Source organism: Morchella importuna (genome assembly GCF_003444635.1).
Source record: "Morchella importuna strain M04M26 chromosome Unknown Morimp01GS017, whole genome shotgun sequence".
In the NCBI taxonomy this organism is placed as follows: Eukaryota; Fungi; Ascomycota; class Pezizomycetes; order Pezizales; family Morchellaceae; genus Morchella; species Morchella importuna.
The window spans coordinates 796080-815438 of NW_025763414.1; the positions used below are offsets into that span (position 1 = coordinate 796080).

At 47.3% G+C, this 19359-nt stretch overlaps 7 protein-coding genes across 7 annotated transcripts; 4 read left to right on the top strand and 3 right to left on the bottom strand.

Moving 5' to 3' along the window:
* Window positions 1–727: 727 nt before the first annotated feature.
* On the top strand, window positions 728–3633 carry LAJ45_06111 (uncharacterized protein; the record flags this gene model as incomplete). Its single annotated transcript, XM_046115678.1, has 7 exons — window positions 728–924; window positions 974–1018; window positions 1081–1369; window positions 1429–1930; window positions 1998–2496; window positions 2544–2986; window positions 3041–3633. 7 exons carry the CDS (start codon window positions 728–730, stop codon window positions 3631–3633), a joined length of 2568 nt encoding a protein of 855 aa, XP_045971262.1.
* Window positions 3634–4294: 661 nt separating this feature from the next.
* Window positions 4295–5215, bottom strand: LAJ45_06112 (uncharacterized protein; the record flags this gene model as incomplete). The annotated part of the gene is made up of 2 exons (XM_046115679.1): window positions 4295–4922; window positions 4983–5215. 2 exons carry the CDS (start codon window positions 5213–5215, stop codon window positions 4295–4297), a joined length of 861 nt encoding a protein of 286 aa, XP_045971263.1.
* Window positions 5216–5791: 576 nt separating this feature from the next.
* On the top strand, window positions 5792–6408 carry LAJ45_06113 (uncharacterized protein; the record flags this gene model as incomplete). The annotated part of the gene is made up of 4 exons (XM_046115680.1): window positions 5792–5822; window positions 5884–5942; window positions 6005–6138; window positions 6276–6408. 4 exons carry the CDS (start codon window positions 5792–5794, stop codon window positions 6406–6408), a joined length of 357 nt encoding a protein of 118 aa, XP_045971264.1.
* Window positions 6409–7252: 844 nt separating this feature from the next.
* LAJ45_06114 (uncharacterized protein) lies at window positions 7253–8500 on the bottom strand (the record flags this gene model as incomplete). The annotated part of the gene is made up of 4 exons (XM_046115681.1): window positions 7253–7535; window positions 7589–7866; window positions 7934–8089; window positions 8222–8500. The coding sequence occupies 4 exons, from the start codon at window positions 8498–8500 to the stop codon at window positions 7253–7255; spliced, it is 996 nt and encodes a 331-aa protein (XP_045971265.1).
* A 2420-nt stretch (window positions 8501–10920) lies between these two features.
* On the top strand, window positions 10921–11529 carry LAJ45_06115 (uncharacterized protein; the record flags this gene model as incomplete). The annotated part of the gene is made up of 3 exons (XM_046115682.1): window positions 10921–11109; window positions 11213–11322; window positions 11382–11529. 3 exons carry the CDS (start codon window positions 10921–10923, stop codon window positions 11527–11529), a joined length of 447 nt encoding a protein of 148 aa, XP_045971266.1.
* Window positions 11530–13225: 1696 nt separating this feature from the next.
* LAJ45_06116 (uncharacterized protein) lies at window positions 13226–13959 on the bottom strand (the record flags this gene model as incomplete). The annotated part of the gene is made up of 2 exons (XM_046115683.1): window positions 13226–13626; window positions 13686–13959. 2 exons carry the CDS (start codon window positions 13957–13959, stop codon window positions 13226–13228), a joined length of 675 nt encoding a protein of 224 aa, XP_045971267.1.
* A 3208-nt stretch (window positions 13960–17167) lies between these two features.
* Window positions 17168–19290, top strand: LAJ45_06117 (uncharacterized protein; the record flags this gene model as incomplete). The annotated part of the gene is made up of 7 exons (XM_046115684.1): window positions 17168–17304; window positions 17383–17397; window positions 17489–17501; window positions 17565–18317; window positions 18377–18440; window positions 18492–19064; window positions 19256–19290. The coding sequence occupies 7 exons, from the start codon at window positions 17168–17170 to the stop codon at window positions 19288–19290; spliced, it is 1590 nt and encodes a 529-aa protein (XP_045971268.1).
* Between the last annotated feature and the right edge of the window lie 69 nt (window positions 19291–19359).

Consider the following 19359-nt stretch of genomic DNA (forward strand, 5'->3'; position numbering starts at 1 on the left):
TTTCAGCAAAGAATTTAGTCTGCTATACCGAATAATACCGAATAATCTGCTGTATCGAACAAAAAATGGCCCAATATGCACGTTCGTTATAGCGGAGGGCGACTGTACTACATGTACGTACGTGACGTTATGCTTGCTGCTACAGTAGACTCTCGCTATAAGGATACGGTCCGGACCGGAAACTCGTATTCTTATAGCGAATAGTTATATCCTTGCAGCAAGTTCAGGGTTAGGTTTTCCAGGAACAATGAGAAAAATTACGGTCTAGAAATACCCAGAGATTTGCGAGAGTGGGGTCTAATACCTATTCCATTTTGGTCAGGGGCAGGATAGTCTGCTTTTTGTAACTTAAGATTTTATTTGTTTTTTTTGGAGGGGAGAACTACAAATCCACACATCAAAGTCACTTTCTATAAGGATACCCACACAAAATATCACCAAAACCATAAGGATATTCTTATAATCAATTATCCTTAAAACCCCGTACAAATTCGTTAAGACTGGCCAGTGATATCCTTATAGCGGGTATACCCTTATATCAAATATCCTTATAGCGAGAGTCTACTGTATCGAAACAAGAATTAACAGAGCCAACCCACAAATTGATAATTTAGAAGTGACACGTGACTGGGTTACACAAAGGACAGGTACCTACATGCAATAAACTGGTGGAACTTCAACGGAATCAACGACAACTCACCTAAGCTTCGTCAACTACAAATTGGCCATGAAGGCCATAAACTCCTGGCTACTTATTGCAGTTACTAATATTCTTCTCCCCATTGCAATACTTATATTCGCAAAAGGGTTCTTCCCGTATAAACCAGTCTTCCCGGGTCTTGCTGTTCTCGATGCCACCTCAGAGCCTCCACCTCCGGCGCCTTTTGAGAAGGTTATTTTTATGGTCGTTGATGCACTTCGAAGGTATATTGTATCTCTGGGGGTTCTATAAATGTGACTAAATCCTCGATAGCGATTTTGTATTCTCTGAAAATTCCGGATTCAAGTTTACCCAGAGGTTCATAGCTTGACCCTTACCCCACATATTCACACCTCCGAATACTTGTTAATAATTTACAGTCTCATACGCTCAGGTTCAGCTGTGCCGTTTACTGCACATGCGACCTCTCCGACAATTACAATGCCACGGGTGAAGGCTCTCACGACTGGCTCAATCCCAAGCTTCCTAGATGTGATTCTCAACTTCGCGGAATCGGACACGTCGTCAACTCTAGCGAATCAAGACAGCTGGTTGGCGCAAATTCGCCAACGTGATGGGAAGATAACAATGTTTGGAGACGATACGTGGCTTAAGCTGTTTCCAGGCATGTTTGCGCGTTCAGACGGGACTTCGAGTTTCTTCGTCTCGGTACGCAGGGCCGGGAGAACCCTAACCCTTGACGCTCATTTTCTAACAGTATTGTGTAGGATTTTACGGAGGTAGATAATAATGTTACTCGACATCATAAAGATGAGCTTTTGCAAACTGATTGGGATGCAATGATTATGCATTATTTGGGTCTTGACCATATCGGCCACAAATCTGGACCACGAAGCCCTTACATGAAACCCAAGCAGGAGGAAATGGACAATATAGTCCAAGAGTTCTACAATGCCCTTATAGCTCTTCCCCATCTAGAATCGACTCTCTTTGTTCTTGCTGGGGACCATGGTATGAATGACGCCGGTAACCATGGAGGCTCGGCACCTGGTGAAACATCGCCGGCACTTGTTCTCATCTCTCCAAAATTCGAAAAGGCCTTCCCTGGAGGTGGAAGGGAGTGCCCAGCATTGCCGAAGGAAGAGTTCGACTTTTACACTACCGTCGAACAATCGGATATCGTTCCGACACTTGCTGGGCTTCTCGGCTTCCCTGTGCCAAAAAACAATCTTGGAGTTTTTATTCCTTCATTGCTTGGAATGTGGAAAGGTAAGCTCCCCGGTGTTTCTTAGCTGTTTATCTCACTTAAATGGGCCAAATACTAAAAAACTTAAAGCATCCGATAGGGTTGAACTCATGTTACGAAATGCTCAGCAATTGCTTGCAATTGTTAGAGCAGCATATCCTGATTTTGATGATAAAGGCTCACTCAGCGATTGCATCAAAGCCAGTACCAATGTCGAGGAATTGAGTTGCTGGTGGAAAAAGTCTCAAGGGGCTTATGAAAACTTCAAGATGAATGGCGTGAACCAAGACGTCACTCTTGAATTACTTTCTGTCTTCTCTACCCGGTGTCAAGATGTTCTCTCAATGGCTGCAAGTAATTACAATCTCGAATTGATGACCACCGGGACCGTTTTGACATTTCTCTCATCCATACTTTCTATTTTTGGTATTTTCCGTTCCTCGGAGAACTCAAGACTTGCAAATTTATTTTTTCCTTTATCAACTCTGCTATATGGTGTCATGATGTTCGCCAGTAGCTATGTTGAGGAAGAACATCACTTCTGGTACTGGGTTGCTTCAGGGTGGTTTGTTTGCATCTTCGTCAAAGGGTATGTTCTCTATATATCACCAAACAAAATTTTGCTGACAGAAAAAGGCATAAGAAAATCGGTGCGCTACCTTCATTAGCAATTTTGACCCTGCTAAGGGTAGCTCGTCGTTGGAATCAGACAGGTCAAAAGCATGCTGGTTCATCTGACATCTCTAAAGACTTTCTCCAAAGATATCCTAGTATCTTGTGGTTCCTAGTCATAGTCGCTTACCTTGTAATTTTCCTTCGACTATCCAATAGGACTTTTCGTAGGGCTGGGCGCGAGGTGGCTTTCGTCTTTGCTTTCGTAGTTATGGCATCAGCCTTGGCGTTTAAGTTCGCGTTCGCTGCCCAAGACACACCTGAGCTGATACCTTGGGATTTAGTTCCCGTAGCTGAATGGTTGGAGGATATACCGCTAGTAAATCTTGCTAGATCAACATTTGGCGCTATTCTTGTTGGTATTTTATATACAATATCCTTCGAGATCCCAAAGAGTGTCCCGTATAGTATGCTTGCCTTGAACAGTCTGAGTTTTTAGGATATATATACTAACTGCTTAGATAATCCTACTTCTCTAAATTCAGCAGTTGTCTTTATGGATTTTATTATAGCCTTCTTGGTTACTCAAACAAGATTGGTCAACATACCACTCTTCTTGTTATTGCAGCTTGTTGCTTGGCTTCTCGGTACTATGCGACTGTCTGCAACGGAAATTACAATTTCCACTATGATATTATCGCACTTCTCCTTTTTCGCATTCGGCGGGGCCAATGCTATCTCCTCCGTCGATCTTTCCAACGCATATAATGGTGTATCTGGCTACAACGTAGTCATTGTCGCTATTCTAACACTCGTCAGTAACTGGATTGGACCCATTTACTGGAGTTGCTATGGAATTATCCTATTGACACGGAGACGTGTCTTGGATAAGTCCGCGTACTTGAGACATACGATCATATTAAGCTCGTTCTATTGTATCACGGTGGCATTCGTTATGGTTGCCTGTACAGTACTGAGGACGCATCTTTTCATATGGACCGTTTTCTCCCCCAAGTTTTTATACAGTATGGCTTGGGTGTTGGGGTACCATATATTGATAAACTTGGGCCTTGGTGGTATAATGGGGTGGGCTGGTAAGCGATGTTTTATTTGATTTGGATGGATATAATACCTGGCCCTAGTGTGCTACAGGCAGCTCATATAAATAGAGCGTTGAATTTGTCGTTTAGGGACCTGTTTTTAGTGTTTAGTTTAAAATAGACTACATGACTTTGACTTAAGCATACTTTACTCGACCAAACTACAGGAAGTATTGTAGCTTAAGGACTTGAGTACATTCATGTGCATGTTCCAGTGCTAAATACATGTACCTCTCCAGTAGATAAAAGGGAAGAAGCGCAAAACACTCAAGAGACTTACATGTTCCCTGGATGGACTCTGTTTCGGCCGGTCCAGATCCGGTGTTGCGAGGTTGAGGAAGTCTCTTACGTCTAGGCTGTTTAACCACACGCTTACAATACTTGTTTTTGTAACCTTGGCCAAGCTTTGGTTTGTGGGATATCTTGGCAGTGCCTGTGGGCAATGATATGTCTGACACTTATTTCTTGGTGTAAAACCACTCTCATTTATATGCGATTTTCTAATCCAAAGGTCTATTAATACCTCAACACATAGATGGCGGCGAGAGAAACAATGCGAATCTAATCCGCATGTAGTATATACATGTATATTAAGATCTAGAGAAACAGGAAGTTTGATTGGTGTAGCATTGGAGATTAGATGGGAGTATACTGGCTCATAGATTTTTATCGCCATCATAGCAACCCTGCGAATAAGTCATCAATCTCATCTGCCTTCTTCCCCTTCTTCTTTTTCTTCGCTCCTTCCTTTTCGTCGGATTTCCTTTTAGACTTCTTCTCCCGCCTTTCCTCCCTCACAGGCGGCGGTGAAGGCACCCGTGATGGTGGCAATGAAGATACCGACGGCTTTACCGCTTTCTTCTTTTTCTTTGCGGTCTTCCCCTCCCTCTTTGGGTCTTTTACGGCAGCTACTACTGTATCTGGTCTCGCAGTAGGCTTTACAGGTGGACGCCGGATTACCAACGGCGTCTCACTTACTACTGCCTCTTGGTCTTCTTCCTCGACTACAGCCATTTCTTCCACTGCTATTTCCTCCTCTTCTTCTTCCTCCTCGACCAGCTCCTCTCTTCGAACGATAGCTTCCCCGAAGTCCTCGCCGCCATCGGCCAGCTCCACCAGGGTTTCCCTCTTCTGGTAGCTAGTCTCCTTAACCACAACCTTAGCCACCTCCTTCACTTTCACCTTCACCACAAGCGCCTCCTTCTTCTCCAGCCCAACAATAGCATGCACCCTCGCCAGTATCGCCAGCAGCGTCAGCCCCAGCGGCGCAAACTGCGTATCCGCAACAACACTCGTAAAGGCTCTATCTCGCACACGTGATCAGTCCCCTCTCACCTGGCTCAATCTTATTACAGCAACTTACGAGTAACAACTCGGTACCAGAACCCGGCGCATGTACTCTACCCTCTTGTTGGCGTCTCCGTCTTCCGCGGATGGGTGGAGGAGCTTGCGGATGTTGCGCCGCAGCATGCCGAACCATTTCCACCATTTGCCGGAGCGGTGCTGGTTCTTGTTGCGGTGGAAAAGAAGGTGGAGGAGGTCGGATTCGGGTTGGAGGTCGGTTAGTGGGAGGGGTGTGTCTATAGAGGCTGCCATTGGCGTTCGGTGTATGGTATCGCCGGATTGTGCGCGCGGTAGGATTTGAGCTCTCGTGAAGTTTGTAGACGGAGAGTGGTAATGAGAGGGTAACCCTGTTTTTTTTCGCGAGTTAGGGCTTGCTTGGCATTACATGCTCAATGATCATTGACGGCTTTGGTCCTCAGATATATAAGTTACTTATACGATATCAGACGCAGAGTGAGCATTTCAAAAGCAAGAATTTTCAGATTATGATAGCTACAAACTACTTCATATAAATTATGCTCTACGAAGTCTACGTCCATCCGTGGATATAAACCCGATTAAATAAATGTCCCAGTCCGGCAAAAGAAAGCTGCACATACATATTCTCTACATGCAATTCCCCTCCAAAGGGCTCCAAAAAGCAATCCCCGCCAAGTAATGCTTAATCCCACCAAGCGCCGGTCAAGCCAAAAGAAAGGCCCACCACAGGGGTCAACCTAGCGCCCCTGAGGCTCCCCAGCGCCCACCACACGAGTCCGAACGCATGACGACACACACCGACACCACCGCCATTCCTCACCACCAACACCAACACCACCGCCAAAAGCAATGCCGAACCCCACCAGCGGAAGAAGAACAGGTCCCTTCCCCCCCACCTCTCCCCGCGCACGCACAAACACAACCACTAACACCCCCCACAGGAGAAGCCGACATCGCGGCCATGGAGGCCACCAAAGGCGCTGTCAACGGCGCCGCCAGAGTGAGTCCCCCGCGCAGCAGCAACAGCACCAGCAACACCTTGCTAAACGAGAGTATGCGCAGTGGGGTGCCGTATCCGTCGTCGCCGGTGTAATCGCCTACTTCACGTCTCCGCTCTTCCGGGGATTGACGCCCCAGTTCAAGGTGTACCTGTGGATGTGCCCCACCACAATTGGGAGCATGGTGGAGGCGGATCGGTATTGAACCTCCCCCCGCCCCAATACCCTACTACTACCCCGGCCCCCTCGAACCCGAAACCCCCTCGTTGTGTTCGTACAATGGAAAGCATTGGCTTACTTGTACATGTCTGGGTGGGGGTGTATGGGGGGGAAAGACGATTGCGTATCTATGAGAACATGGTTCGGCACGAGCGGCGCGAGCAGCTCGAGGCCGCTCATGAGAAGCAGATGCTGGACGAGATGGCAGAGCTGGAGATTCTCGAGAACCGTGCAAAGAAATCGCCGTAAGGCGGGGGGAGGTGAGTGATAGACATGGGCCTTCCAAGGATTGGTTCGAAAGGGCCGAGGTTATGGCCATAGGCCGGATACATGTACGATGTACTCTACATATGTACGTAGAGTCTCTACGCATACCAACCTGCATACTTCCGGAGAATCATCGTGCTTTGTTGGTTGGAAGCCAATCAAAGAGCAAGGGTTTATAGCTGTGCAGTAGTAGAGTATTAGTACTCCGATGCAGGGTAGAGGAACCCAGGATAACCATTCTCTCCAATAGATCAAGTGCCTGAATCCCGACAACCTAACTTCATCCAACACCGGGCCATTCACAGAGGTCTTCTTTGTTTAGCAATATAATAAATATTTTTTGGATATCTGCATCCACTTATGGTGGCTCATCTTATATACAGGAATCTTAGCAGTTAAATAATAACAGTGTCTAAGCTAAAGAAAATTAAAACATACACCCAAACATTCCTTAAAAAATAATCAAAAAGCTAAATACTGTAGCTATGCTTTTTTCGCAGCCCAATGAAGTTAACGATTAAAAGGCGTCCTTCACAAAATAGAAGGAGCCATCTCCAGCGTATCAAACAGATAAAACAGCCATGCCCGATCGACATGTCAATGATTGCTCCCGTCAAAAAAAAAAAAAAAAAAAACACAACTCCAAAATGACCCAATCTTTTTTTTTTTCGGTCTTCGCAGACCAACAATCAAAAAGGGAAAGAAAGAACAGATATTGCGCCGCCCAACTTTGCAATACTAATAACAATAACTATAAAGATAGTCATTAAAGGGGAATTTTTACAGCAGAACAAAAGTCATTATGTTGGTAGGTCCTTTAGTGTCATTAAACTTCGTGTTGTGAGAGACGTTTAAATCCAGCACCAGTTGGGGTGTTCCGTCTCCATGGGAACCATGACGAGGTGGGTTTCTCGTTATAGTTGGTGTTTTTGAGGTGGAGTCTTTTGTATATAATGAAACCGGTTCCGTAAAGGCAGCCTGCCAGCGCGAACCCAGCGAAGGTGATCAAGAGCCAATGTTGACCCATCCAGAAGATGGCTTTTGCGTCACCCGCGTGCCAAGACGAGCCTTTGTAGACAGCGAAGAAACTCCATGAGTTTTTGTTGTACCTTGGATGAAATCAGTACAATTACAATGAGATTGAGCGCTAGATTAAACTCACTCGTCAGGCATAAGGACTCGCACTCGTCCTTCCTCAGTTGTTCCCCAGCGGATGTATTCCTTCCAAATCACGCTAAGGAACAACGGCCCGGTGCCGTACATGACGGTAATGTAAGGAACACGCCAATTCCGGTTGTATAGTTGCAGACTCTCAATAACCCGCAGAAAGAAGGGGTGCTGCGGCACAGATCCCATCGCATCGTTTGAAATACCAGTTGGAACGGTTCTTCGCACCCAAGCATTGTATGAAAGGAGAGGGTCCAAGCGACGGTTGCAACCCTGAAAACGCACCCGAGACATGTCAGAAAAGAGAAGACGCAGTTTCTTTGCTACCCCGGGAACTTACATCGTCCAAATCAACATAGATTCCACCGTAATGTGCGAGGATAAAGTATCGAATAGAGTCTGCGCGCATGATGGGGTACGGGTAGTTGTCGAAGGTTTCCAGGAACCAGGGGTACTCAGTCGCGATGAATTCTCGTGATTTTGCGTCCGTCCAGAGCTATACCGTATGTCAACCAACCGAGTCCCCAAATAATATCTTCAGAGCCTCTTTTTCTTCATTTACTCTTTCTAACTGTCTTCATATGTTCCTTTTTTCTTTTTCTTTCCCCCGGAAGGACAACAAACTAACCTTGTATTCGTAGTCGCTGTGAAGATCGACACATGACTGCTGCGCGGCTTGCCACCTCTCTGGAATTGTTTCGTTTTGCCATGTCTGATGAATGATCTTTGGGATGAGCTGCGGCCGCTGATCGATAAGTATCGAGTTTGGAGCTGGAATTTCCGAGGAGTGGATAGCATCCGCTGAGCAGTCCTCGAACAGCAGTGTTATCAAAGTGAAGACGGCATTCACTAAGAACCCGATGACGATCAGGTTCACGATCAAAAAAGCAATAACTCCCTTCCTCATGATGAAAAACGATTTTCTTGATAACAACTGCAAACGTGAATAAGGGGGTAGGTGAAGACTTTGCTGGGGGGAGGGAGGAGGTGAAGATAAATATGGCCCCTAGTGAGTTCAGCCTTTCAGGAACGAATTGAGGCTGAAAAATACTAAGGCGGCAAAGGGAAAGGGAATGAGAGCAAGTAATAGCACAGAAGGTGAAAAGAAAGAGAAGACGGGAAACGATAAAGAAGATAAATGAACAGACACACGTACCAGAAGGGCAAGACAAACAGCAAACGGGCCAAACTACCAGCCTTCTCGACCAGGGTCAAAGGCTATCCCGGTGTAGACTACAGTACCTAGTAGAGTTCTGTCATTTGAAGGCAAGTGTCCGCGGGAAATTAAAGAATAAAAGTGGCTGTGCAGTTGAGGAAAGACCTCACAAGCTTACACGCCTAGAGTGGCGCAGGCTTGAGGGTGGAGTGGAGGGGTGGTAAGGGATGGGATAGGGATACATAGGGGAGTCGAGTTGTACTATTGTAGTAACACATTTCTCTGTCGCTCTCTCACCTCAGTTCCTCTGTAGCTTACTGCGATTCGCTGGTGGTTGAAAGAGCAGTGCATGAAGGCCCTGCGGAAGACCCTCCGAGTGTTTCACCAAGCCACGCGTTCCCCAAAGCTGCATGATTGAGCCCAATCCACAGATATAGGCTCTCTCTACGCGCTACAGGCCTCCGAATCCCGAGTCTGGTATACTTATGGGTTCAAAGCTCTACAGTATTGAATACTTGTATCTCGGGGGTCGGGCAAACTGAATGTCCGGACGTCGATACATCTTAGTCCTTACCTACGTGTATTTCAATAAAACAAAACTCGCAAAGTCCCCCCCCCCTAAAGTTAATCACCCTCATGCTCATAGGCTCCCGCGAGCCTCCCAATAATCTAATAATACCACGATTGTGCATGCGCGGCAGACAGAAGGACAATTTCCAAGATTAACACATGTCGTCTTTTCATAAGGACACCCCCATTATTACAACGACGCGTGGCTAATGGGCTGGTGCTTCAGGCTTTCCATAGATAAACACTTCATGATGACACTGCCATGGCTTCAGTGCTGTACATATATGTATGATATTCCACAGGCACCGACCGACCTTCGCATTCAAAGCGAACATCGCCTCTCGCGGCTAAAGCTAGGTTACCCATGCCAGCGTCGCAATCCATATCGGCTGATATTCTACTGCATCAAACATCTTCGGATTGATGGAGATCTGGTTGTTAATAGTTTTTCTAAGCTGAGATAAAGTTTGATACCGGTACAGACGGCAGTACGGAAGATTCCCCATTGTTCTCTATTCTAAGTAGAGTATGTCTCTCTGTCTATCATTGAAGATCCTTATATTGCCTATATGCGCTCTTTTATAGATTTTGTTAACTAATTGTTATGCACCCATGCAGCTGCCATCATGGATTTGGAATTGATATATAATCGACCCGCCCTATGAAATGACCCTTCCCAACGATGAGCTCCTACATAGCCAAAAAGGAATGAATACATCCCTATTGGATTTAGGAAAGACTGGGAGTCATACCCTCACGGAGCGACTAGTAATTGTGTTTTGTTATGATACATATATCTACTTGATCAGCCAAATCACGCCTGGGTCTAATGATAGACTAACCCCAACCCCTGGCCCTAGAAAGCCCATTGAAGAAATCTCCCAGTGCGTCGGGAAGCTTGTCTAAACTCTTCAATATGCACTAAACCTCACAATGGAAAAGTCCTCACAATGGAAAAGTGCACGATGAAGCTATTTATACAAGAGCATAGAAGATCTGATTCTTTCGTTAATCACCCTAGACACCCCCTCCTACTTAAAAATTTTCTTTGAGTGTTCGCTAGTCGAAGTTTTATGTAGTGGATTGCCAGTCACGCTCTTTTCCTTAGTATTGTGCAGGAACAATACTAAGAACTCCTCAAAGAACATAAGAATTCCCGGCTGACCGGTCACCTAATATTACAACAACAACGACAACTGAAATTCTGAAATTCTAGAATGAAAAAAATAAAACTCGCGCTATATTTTGTTTTGTCTGATTTCAATTATATGCCTTGTGATAAGTCCTTGTGATATAGACCCCTATCCAGCTCTTGTTAGTAGTCTTTATTCCCTATAATTTACAATTGCAACAATCGTATCTCCAACTTGGACTCGACACCACAACACAAGTTTCATAAGTCTAATGCTTCTCCATATCATCCTAGAATACCATCCGCCCCATAGAGAGTAGAGAGTACAACCCCATTCCCAATACATACCACTCCCCCATCCTTACTCCTATAAAAGTAACACATACTCCCCCGATTCGACATTCCTACCCACCGCCCACCCCCCAAAACAACTGCAGCCAAAACAGCCAACCTCCCCAAAGCAGTAATTATGGTCAACTTTATCTCACTAGTCATCACCCTGTTCCTTGTGTGCGTCTCCCTCGTTGGCTCCGTCCCGGTTGCCTCAGAGGAAGTCCGCGTCGCCAAGCGCACCACCGATTGGGGCAATTATGTCTTCATCGCCAGTCAGACCTCGGGCATTATTGGGCAAAACTTGGGCTTAATTGCATCTCCTGGTGTTTGTGCCCCCCCCCCCCCCCCCCCTCTCTCTTCTCCCCCCTTACCCTTCGCCAGTGGCATTCATGTAGAGTAGATACTGACCCATATGTGGATACATCTAGAACCGCGCCGCCTGTGCTGGAGAGCTTTGGGATCTCCAGGCCTGCGCAGCAGGCTATGTGAGTTTGTGTACCGAAGAGCGGTGGGCTTTTGAATGGTGCATTCAGCACGTGTATGCTCCACACCCCCCCTCTCCTTCTCAGTTATAATACTGATAAAGTGAACCTGCAGAATCACTGTCGCGACTTGCGGTGCTGAATGGCTCAACATGACCCTTGGATGTATGGGCGAGAGCTCGGCCTACTGCGTCGAGACCCTCTTCACCCTCGAGACGTGTGCGAACCTCATCGAGTACGACCCTGCGCCACCACTAGAATAGTAAAACCGCTATGCGTGTGCGTGTATGTGTGTGTGTGAAAGGAGGAGGAAAAATAGGAGTTAGGTGAGGACCATTACTGCACTTTTGGCCTTTGCTGTGGATATTTTGGATGTGGTATCTTTTCTAGTTCGGCTTGTAAATTTTGAATAGCGCTGTAGATCTCTGTAAATCTCTCTCTCGAATCTCTCTCTCGAGTCTTGTTTGTTAGTATATAGGGAAAGAAGAAAAACAAGGGGCGAAAAGTGCTGGGGAATATCATAACTCTACCGGCTTGGCTGGTGGTAGAGAATTTGAGCAGTTAGTGTTCATGTGCGATCGAGTGATGGTATGTGATTGCGGCTCTGCGCAGTGGCGAGTGATGACCTGTGATCACATGTCTCGGCGCAGGGCTGGGTGTGTGGACGACATGGCCCGTAGCCCTCGATGGGGCCCGGGAACAAGACATCGGAGTCCATTAGCGGGGTGTGTATCTAAAACTAATCCGTGCGCGCATCGTCAAAGGAGCGGTCTGGCATGAAGGCGTGGTTTCGAACACCGGCCACTCTCTTGTTTGGCGCAGCCTTAGCAGAGAAGGGACAGGGCCGTGGAAAACACGTGCACCCCACCATGCGGTCCCCTCCAGCATAGAGTACCAACACAGGAGTATTACAGTGATGGTCTTTTTTGACCCGGAATACTCTGGCAGGCAGGATACTAGTAGATTACATCTAATTTAGACAGCACTGTCAAGTGTCGGGATGTGATTGTCGTAGCCTTCGAGCTACATACAACCAATGAGTTAACAACAAATATCAAGATGTGGCCTATCACTCATGCCGCTGGGAGTGCGCACACAAAATCGAAGAGATCATTTTTCTCGATATTTGATTCAAACCTCGCCGGGGGATCGGTAAGGCACTGCTAGGGCCCGGTTATAGCTATTCGCTTGTCTCTCCCGCAGAATGACTTGTTCCTAAGCTTTAAAAGCCCATCACCTGGCGACCCTAGGCCACAGCCCCACGATATCACCAGCTTAAACACAATATTGGCTTCGTTATATCTACGGCTCTCGATACGAAAGGCCGGGTAGACTTTGTGTGTTGTGCAGCCCCCAAGGATCGAATGTAATTCACACCTGGCCCCATTTTCAAGCAGGTACGTCCTGGGCTTTACAGCTCGTTAGCTGCATAGACCATCTGGTTTAGGCTGGCCTAAGCTCGTTCTAAGCCCCTCCTACTGTCCGTAGGGGATAGGCACAAGACTAAATCTAGCGATAGGCATATACATACATGTATCAACTTACTGGTCTTTACAGTGAGAGCTTCGTTAGATAAACGTTAGGCACAAGCTACGCTAGGCGACAGCAGGTAGCCTATCAACCAGGGATGCTTGATTTACGCTGTTCTAGCTTGTATTGAATCAACGAGTTTCTGTCTAGACCAGTTCTTACTGCTTGTTCCACGAAGTTATGCGACTTAGCTTGCTTAGAGGACGCAAATTAATCCCTGGTCTCGAGGAATAGACAATTCATCATTCATCGGTGTTATCAGTCCATGTCAATCCATTTTATTTGCTGATAGCTAAGCACAGATTCTTTTATACCAGGTCGCAAGTCTTGTTCGCCACTAATCAACGATATCTAGTAACCATGGCGCAATAATCAATTCTAAACTCTCAACCTTTTTCTATAAACCACAAAACTCCAGGTATCACAATCTTACAACACACCCTTCGTACTCGGCACCTCATCACCCCCAGTCCTCGTCGTCGCTTCCCTCACCGCAATCGCCAATGCCTTAAATGCGCTCTCCGCCCTATGGTGATCATTGAATCCCCTCAGGCAATCCACGTGCATGGTGATTCCCGCAGCCTGCGCAAACGACTCCATCACATGCGGGATCATCTCGCACGACAAGTCGCCAATCTTCTCCCGCTTCAATCCCAACTCAACCACGGCAAATGGGCGTGACGACAGGTCCACCACCGCGCGCGACAGCGCCTCGTCCAGCGGTGCAAACCCGTTCCCAAATCGCTTGTAGCCACGGATGGGGCCCAGGGCCTTCTTGAAGGCTTCGCCGAGCGCAATTCCGCAGTCCTCGGCTGTGTGGTGGTCGTCGACTGGGGACTTGTTAACTTCAATTCAATTCGGGGAGGGTAAGGGAGGAGAGGGGGTGTACTGTGAAGATCACCCTGGCAGACAAGACTCAGACTCCATCCGCTGTGTTTCGCGAGCGCATGTAGCATGTGGTCCAGGAACCCAATTCCCGAATTGACGGCGATGGTCTGTGAGCTTGATGCCTGCGTTGCGTGTGCGGTGTCGGTCGCGCCGGGGGTAGCCTCAAGGAGGGTCTCCAATGAGCCGCCGTCGAGCGAGAGGGCGATCTTGACTTTTGTCTCGTTTGTGTTGCGGCTTACAACCGCTGTGCGGGGGGCATATGTTTGTGCTGACATTTTTTCAGACTATTGGTATCGAGGAATTGGAATTGGCAGGGAGCTGGAGAGGTTCAGGAGAGGTAGGGTAGAGCAGAGCAGGTTGGGCACCTTGTTTACTCACTCTAGTGGCGGGGTGTTTGGCGGGGTGAAAAGAAATTTTGAGCACCCCTATCGATAAAGGAAATGATGTGAGCCATGTCATCACGTGATGGGGCGCGAGTGATGGCTTGTGGAGTGCCATCTTGATTATCATGCACGGGAATCTACCAGTTACTACATAAATATAGATATTCACATCTATTCCTATCTGGAGTAATACTATATTCTGCGATGCGATCTCTTGGAGCCCGCACTTGACCCTTTAATTCGCCAGCTCGTTTCCTGGAACATGGCTTTTGTCCCGAATATATGGCCGCTAACTAATGAAGGAAGGGGATAGGCAAAGATATATGCGGGGTTATATAAGTACCCGCAGGTCCTGATGCAATGATCATTTCTTCGCCAACCAACCAGAACAGCTAGGTGAGGAAGTCAACTACAGCTATTTAAATACGGGTTCCTCGACTAGTTATTATCCTGAGAAGAGTGGGGAGTTGCTGCTCTTGAAACTGGTGTTGATTAGGGACCGAGATTCTAACCAATATCGCCCCAGAACCACATATTTAACTGACAGAGACAGGATTTGATCCTATGGACTAACTGTGGTTATCATCGAACTTTAAATCCTAGGCCGGTACCTTCACCAAAGCTGTACTATATAAGATAAACACTTCCGCCCCCTACTGCGCCTGAAAGAGATCATTCATTCCTGGCCATGAGACATTGGTTTGAGGTCATTTACGGTGCTAAAAAAATGCGGCTTTTGGCGTTGACAGGTTGACAGGCTGCATCACCATTCCAGGATGCTCGAGTGTAGTAGCTATTGCTGCTAGAAGGACCGTGGTACTTATGCTTTTACCTATGGCGGGTATCCGCATTTCCGGATACCCCTCCTCTGGTTGATTAATCATGACCACAACGAATGGCCACTCTTCACCTCCGGAAAATACTGCCGAAGCTCAACCAGAAGGAAATTATGGCGTCAGGAGCGGAAGTAGAAGATCGAATGAAAGGGGAGAGAAGAGAGCCACGCGGTGGAGATGCGCGATCAGATCATACTTTACGTACAGTTTCTGGAGGCGGGGAAATGATTGATAGCTATCATAATTATAATCAATTGACCGTCTGTACCTAGGCACAATACTTGCGTCGCCTCCAAAGGAAATCCCTGTCGAGCTGGCTGCTCTGCGAAGCTTGCATCTGGATCGGGTTCTACCTTGTAAAGTAGATAGAGTTCCCCATTCAAGTGCATAAAGTACATAATCGGGCGGTTCTGGCTTGCCACTTAATCTGTTATCAGACGGAGGCGCCAGTACTGCTCCAAATCTGGAGCCCTGCTTAATATATTTTTATGAAAAGTTGATAATCTATATCGGGACCACCGAGTCCACATCTGAGATATATATGATGGATTTGATTGCGGTGTCAATACCTACAGTAAAAGCAAATTAGCCCCCAAGTAAAAAAGTCTACCACCGGCCTCAGCAGCAGTCCATTCTTGGTCGAGCTGCAAACCTCAGTGAGAAAATTAAACCTCAGTGTAAAGAAGCAAACAACATGCATCGTACGCCGCACAACAGATATGTAGAAGAAATAAGCAAATAACTCCAGCAAGCCATCTTTAACGGAGGCCGCCAGCGCCCTTCGCCAATTGCACTATCAACCCTCGTGCCATACGATAGGAATCTGGAGACCTGCAAAAAGCTCAACTAAAGCCTCCGACTACGATAGATATCGCAATAAAAAAATGGTTCCTATCCCCCAGATCATGCGGAGGTACAACAGTCGAGTACTTATCACAACCCATCCGCCGGAGGCCTCCGGTCGTGCATCCCAACCAAGCTTTGAAGCGAGCGACGTTTTCTTTCCAGAAGACTGCGAGGAGCTTCCCTAGCTATGTACCTAGCCCCCCTTGATGTAGTTCTTTTTTTTCTCTCCCGAGTCCCATCGCGACAACGATGTAGGTAGCGTGCATGTAGGTTAGTTAGCTGTGTGTTCCCGACAACCTGTCAAGCGAAGAACATCGGAACTTCTTCGTTGATACGGCAAGTCGCCCCCCGTATCCCCCTCGTACCGGGAACGTTAGGCTACCAGGAAGGTCGTCAACGGCGGCCTCCGCTAACGAGTCGTGTGTTCCTGTAGGCTAGCACTAAAACTAGGCTAGCAAGCTGCAAAAGTACCTACTCTAATGCGCCTCAGCTCCCATGCGAGCGATATTTGTGTCTTCTCTTGCGTGTGGAAGGGCTCCCAAGTGGTAAGGTTGTGTCTGATATCGAGCAATGATTGTAACAACCCTAACAATCCAATGATAATACTGCCCAGTCATGGCTTTCCAAAGTGCTCCAAAGTGTAGGAAGTTAGTTCGGTGATGCCTGCGGAAAGCTTCCCTCTGGGATGGTGCCGCCAACCGTAACGAGCCAATTGTACTCTAACTCTAACCCTACATGTAGAAACAATCCTTACCTTACCCACTCACATGCTACGGATAAGCCGTTGATGGGATAGATTTCTGCGAGCGAGAAAAGAAGGCGCCTAGGCAACTACTCTAGCTACCAAAAAACACTCCCACTTTGACCTGGCATGCCTGATCAACAACGCCCGCCAAATTAATGCTAGCCAGCTGGGTATTAGAGGACCCACTGGAAATACGGAGGATCTAGACGAAGATAGCAAGTCTGCAGGGCCCAAAGAAAATATTTCCTAGTGAGCAGCCTTGAGTGTTCGTGTGCTCTGTTCTCCCCTTTTTTCTCTCTCTTGAACTCGGCTTCCTCAAGTTCGAACACACTCGTTTTTTCGCCAGGGCTAGTGATTACTTTGTGGGACCCATACCAATCATAAAAACCTGCTCGGGGGACCTCACCAGATACACACCTAGGCCCATCCACTCTTTTTATAATATCCGGAAGATCTCCTCCCACGGACGATACCACGGACGACAACATACCCGGGAACTTCGTCTAGAATCCTCGGTTCCTTTGAAAAGAAGTACCCACTCCCTGCGCCGCTGACGAGGTCTGGTACCTGGGTTTTCTGAATATTATATCTATCGAGAGACGCACGCACTCTTCCATCCCCAACTCGTCAATTTCCAGACCATCACGGCATACACGACGAACTCTCGGCCATCATGACTTGGGTAGAGCGCTTCAACAGGCGCGTTGCAACCAGCCCTGTGGGGAGGTACTTTCAGTTGGAGTTTTCAGGACACAGAAAGGAGAGGAAGGGATCACGGTTCTTTACTGAGATTCGTGCGGGGTTGGCTACGTGAGTTGATGCTCTATTCTACTCTTCTGATTATTGAACTTCAAAGGGGACCAATGCTTATCGTGGGGATCTATGCAGGTTTTTTGCTATGGCGTCAGTACTTCCTTGATTAGATATATTTGCGAGCTTGAGGCTTAACCCACGGGTAACCGTTACTAACTTACGCCCTGTTCAACATCTACAGTTACATCATTTCTGTAAGTTACACAACCTCATTGATAATCTTCAAGGGGCAAGCGCTGATAATATACTGTTTATAGGTAAATGCAAACATCACTTCACAATCTGGCGGGACCTGTGTTTGCAATGCCGGTCCAGACGACCCGATATGCGCAAACGATACTGATTACCTCCTTTGCGTCGGTGTCGTCAATCGTGATCTTGTTACCGCTACTGCTGCTATCTCCGCTCTCACGTCTTTTTTTATGGGTCTCGGCGCCAATATGCCAATTGCTTGCGCTCCTGGTATGGGACTTAACGCTTACTTCGCATACCAAGTTGTCGGTTTCCACGGCTCTGGCCCAGTCCCCTATAGTCTTGCTGTAACTGCTGTTTTCGTAGAAGGTTTTATCTTTGTTGCGCTTTCTATTTTCGGGATGCGGCAATGGCTTGCGAGAGCCATTCCTGCCTCTATCAAACTCGCAACAGGAGCAGGAATTGGTTTATACTTGGCGCTTATTGGACTTACCTACTCTGCCGGTATTGGTGCCGTGACTGGTGCTACCTCAACACCTTTGGAACTTGCCGGATGTATTGATGAGTACAAGAACGCGGATACAGGAATGTGTGAAAGTCACAAATTGCGAAACCCGACCTTGTGGATTGGTATTTTCTGTGGCGGAATCTTCACGGCATTTTTGATGATGTATAGAGTCAAGGGTGCGATTATCGCTGGTATTGCGTTGGTTTCGATTATCAGTTGGCCTAGGGGAACGGAGGTTACCTACTTCCCGTATACTGAGACTGGGAATTCCAACTTTGACTTTTTCAAGAAAGTTGTTGCGTTCCACCCGGTAAGTCCTTTAGCTGGTAAAAATTAGGGGGGGCTGGTTGCTGATGTTCCCGTGTACAGATTGAAAAGATTCTTGTTGCCCAGGAGTGGAATCTGAGTGGTGCTGGAAGCCAATTTGGTTTGGGTGAGTGATTTTTTATGATTCCCTCAACTCTAAACTAACCGTGAGTGATAGCCCTCGTCACCTTCCTCTATGTCGATATCCTCGACTGTACTGGTACCCTCTACTCCATGGCTCATTTTGCCAACCTCATCGACGAACGCACCCAAGATTTCGAGGGCTCAGCCGTCGCCTACCTCGTCGATGCCATTGGTGTTTCCATTGGTTCCCTCTTTGGATGTCCTCCCGTCACCGCCTACATTGAATCCGGAGCTGGTATCTCAGAAGGTGGAATGACTGGTATCACCGCCATGGTTACTGGTATCTGCTTCTTTATCTCTCTCTTCTTTGCACCAATCTTCGCATCCATCCCACCATGGGCCACAGGGTGCACCCTTATTATCGTCGGAAGTATGATGATGAAGGCGGCGGCAGACATCAACTGGGCCTACCCCGGTGATGGAATCCCTGCATTCGTCACCATCATGGTGATGCCGTTCACATACTCTATCGCATATGGATTGATTGCTGGAATCATCACCTATATCGTCCTCAATGTCGGTGTCTGGGTTATTAAGAAGGCTTCTGGGGGAAGGATTGTGCCATACGGCGAGGAGATGAAAGATCCGTGGACTTGGAAAATTCCAGGTGGGTTCTTCCCTAAGTGGGTCGTTAGAGCCAGCAGGGGTGATAAAACTTTCTGGAAGAGCGATGAGATCGATGGAGAAAGCAATGTCGATGGGAGTGCGAGGAGAAGCGGGAGTGCGGGTGGGGCCGAAGGGAATAAATACGGTGAGCCTTTTGCGGAGGAGAAGAAGGCTTAAACTTTTCAACCACAGGTTTAGATACGAGGGCGGAATCCTCTCCGGTTTAGTGCGGGGTCCATTTCTAGATGCGGATGATACCATGGTCATGGGTTAAATATTGACGGGCCCTGTCGATC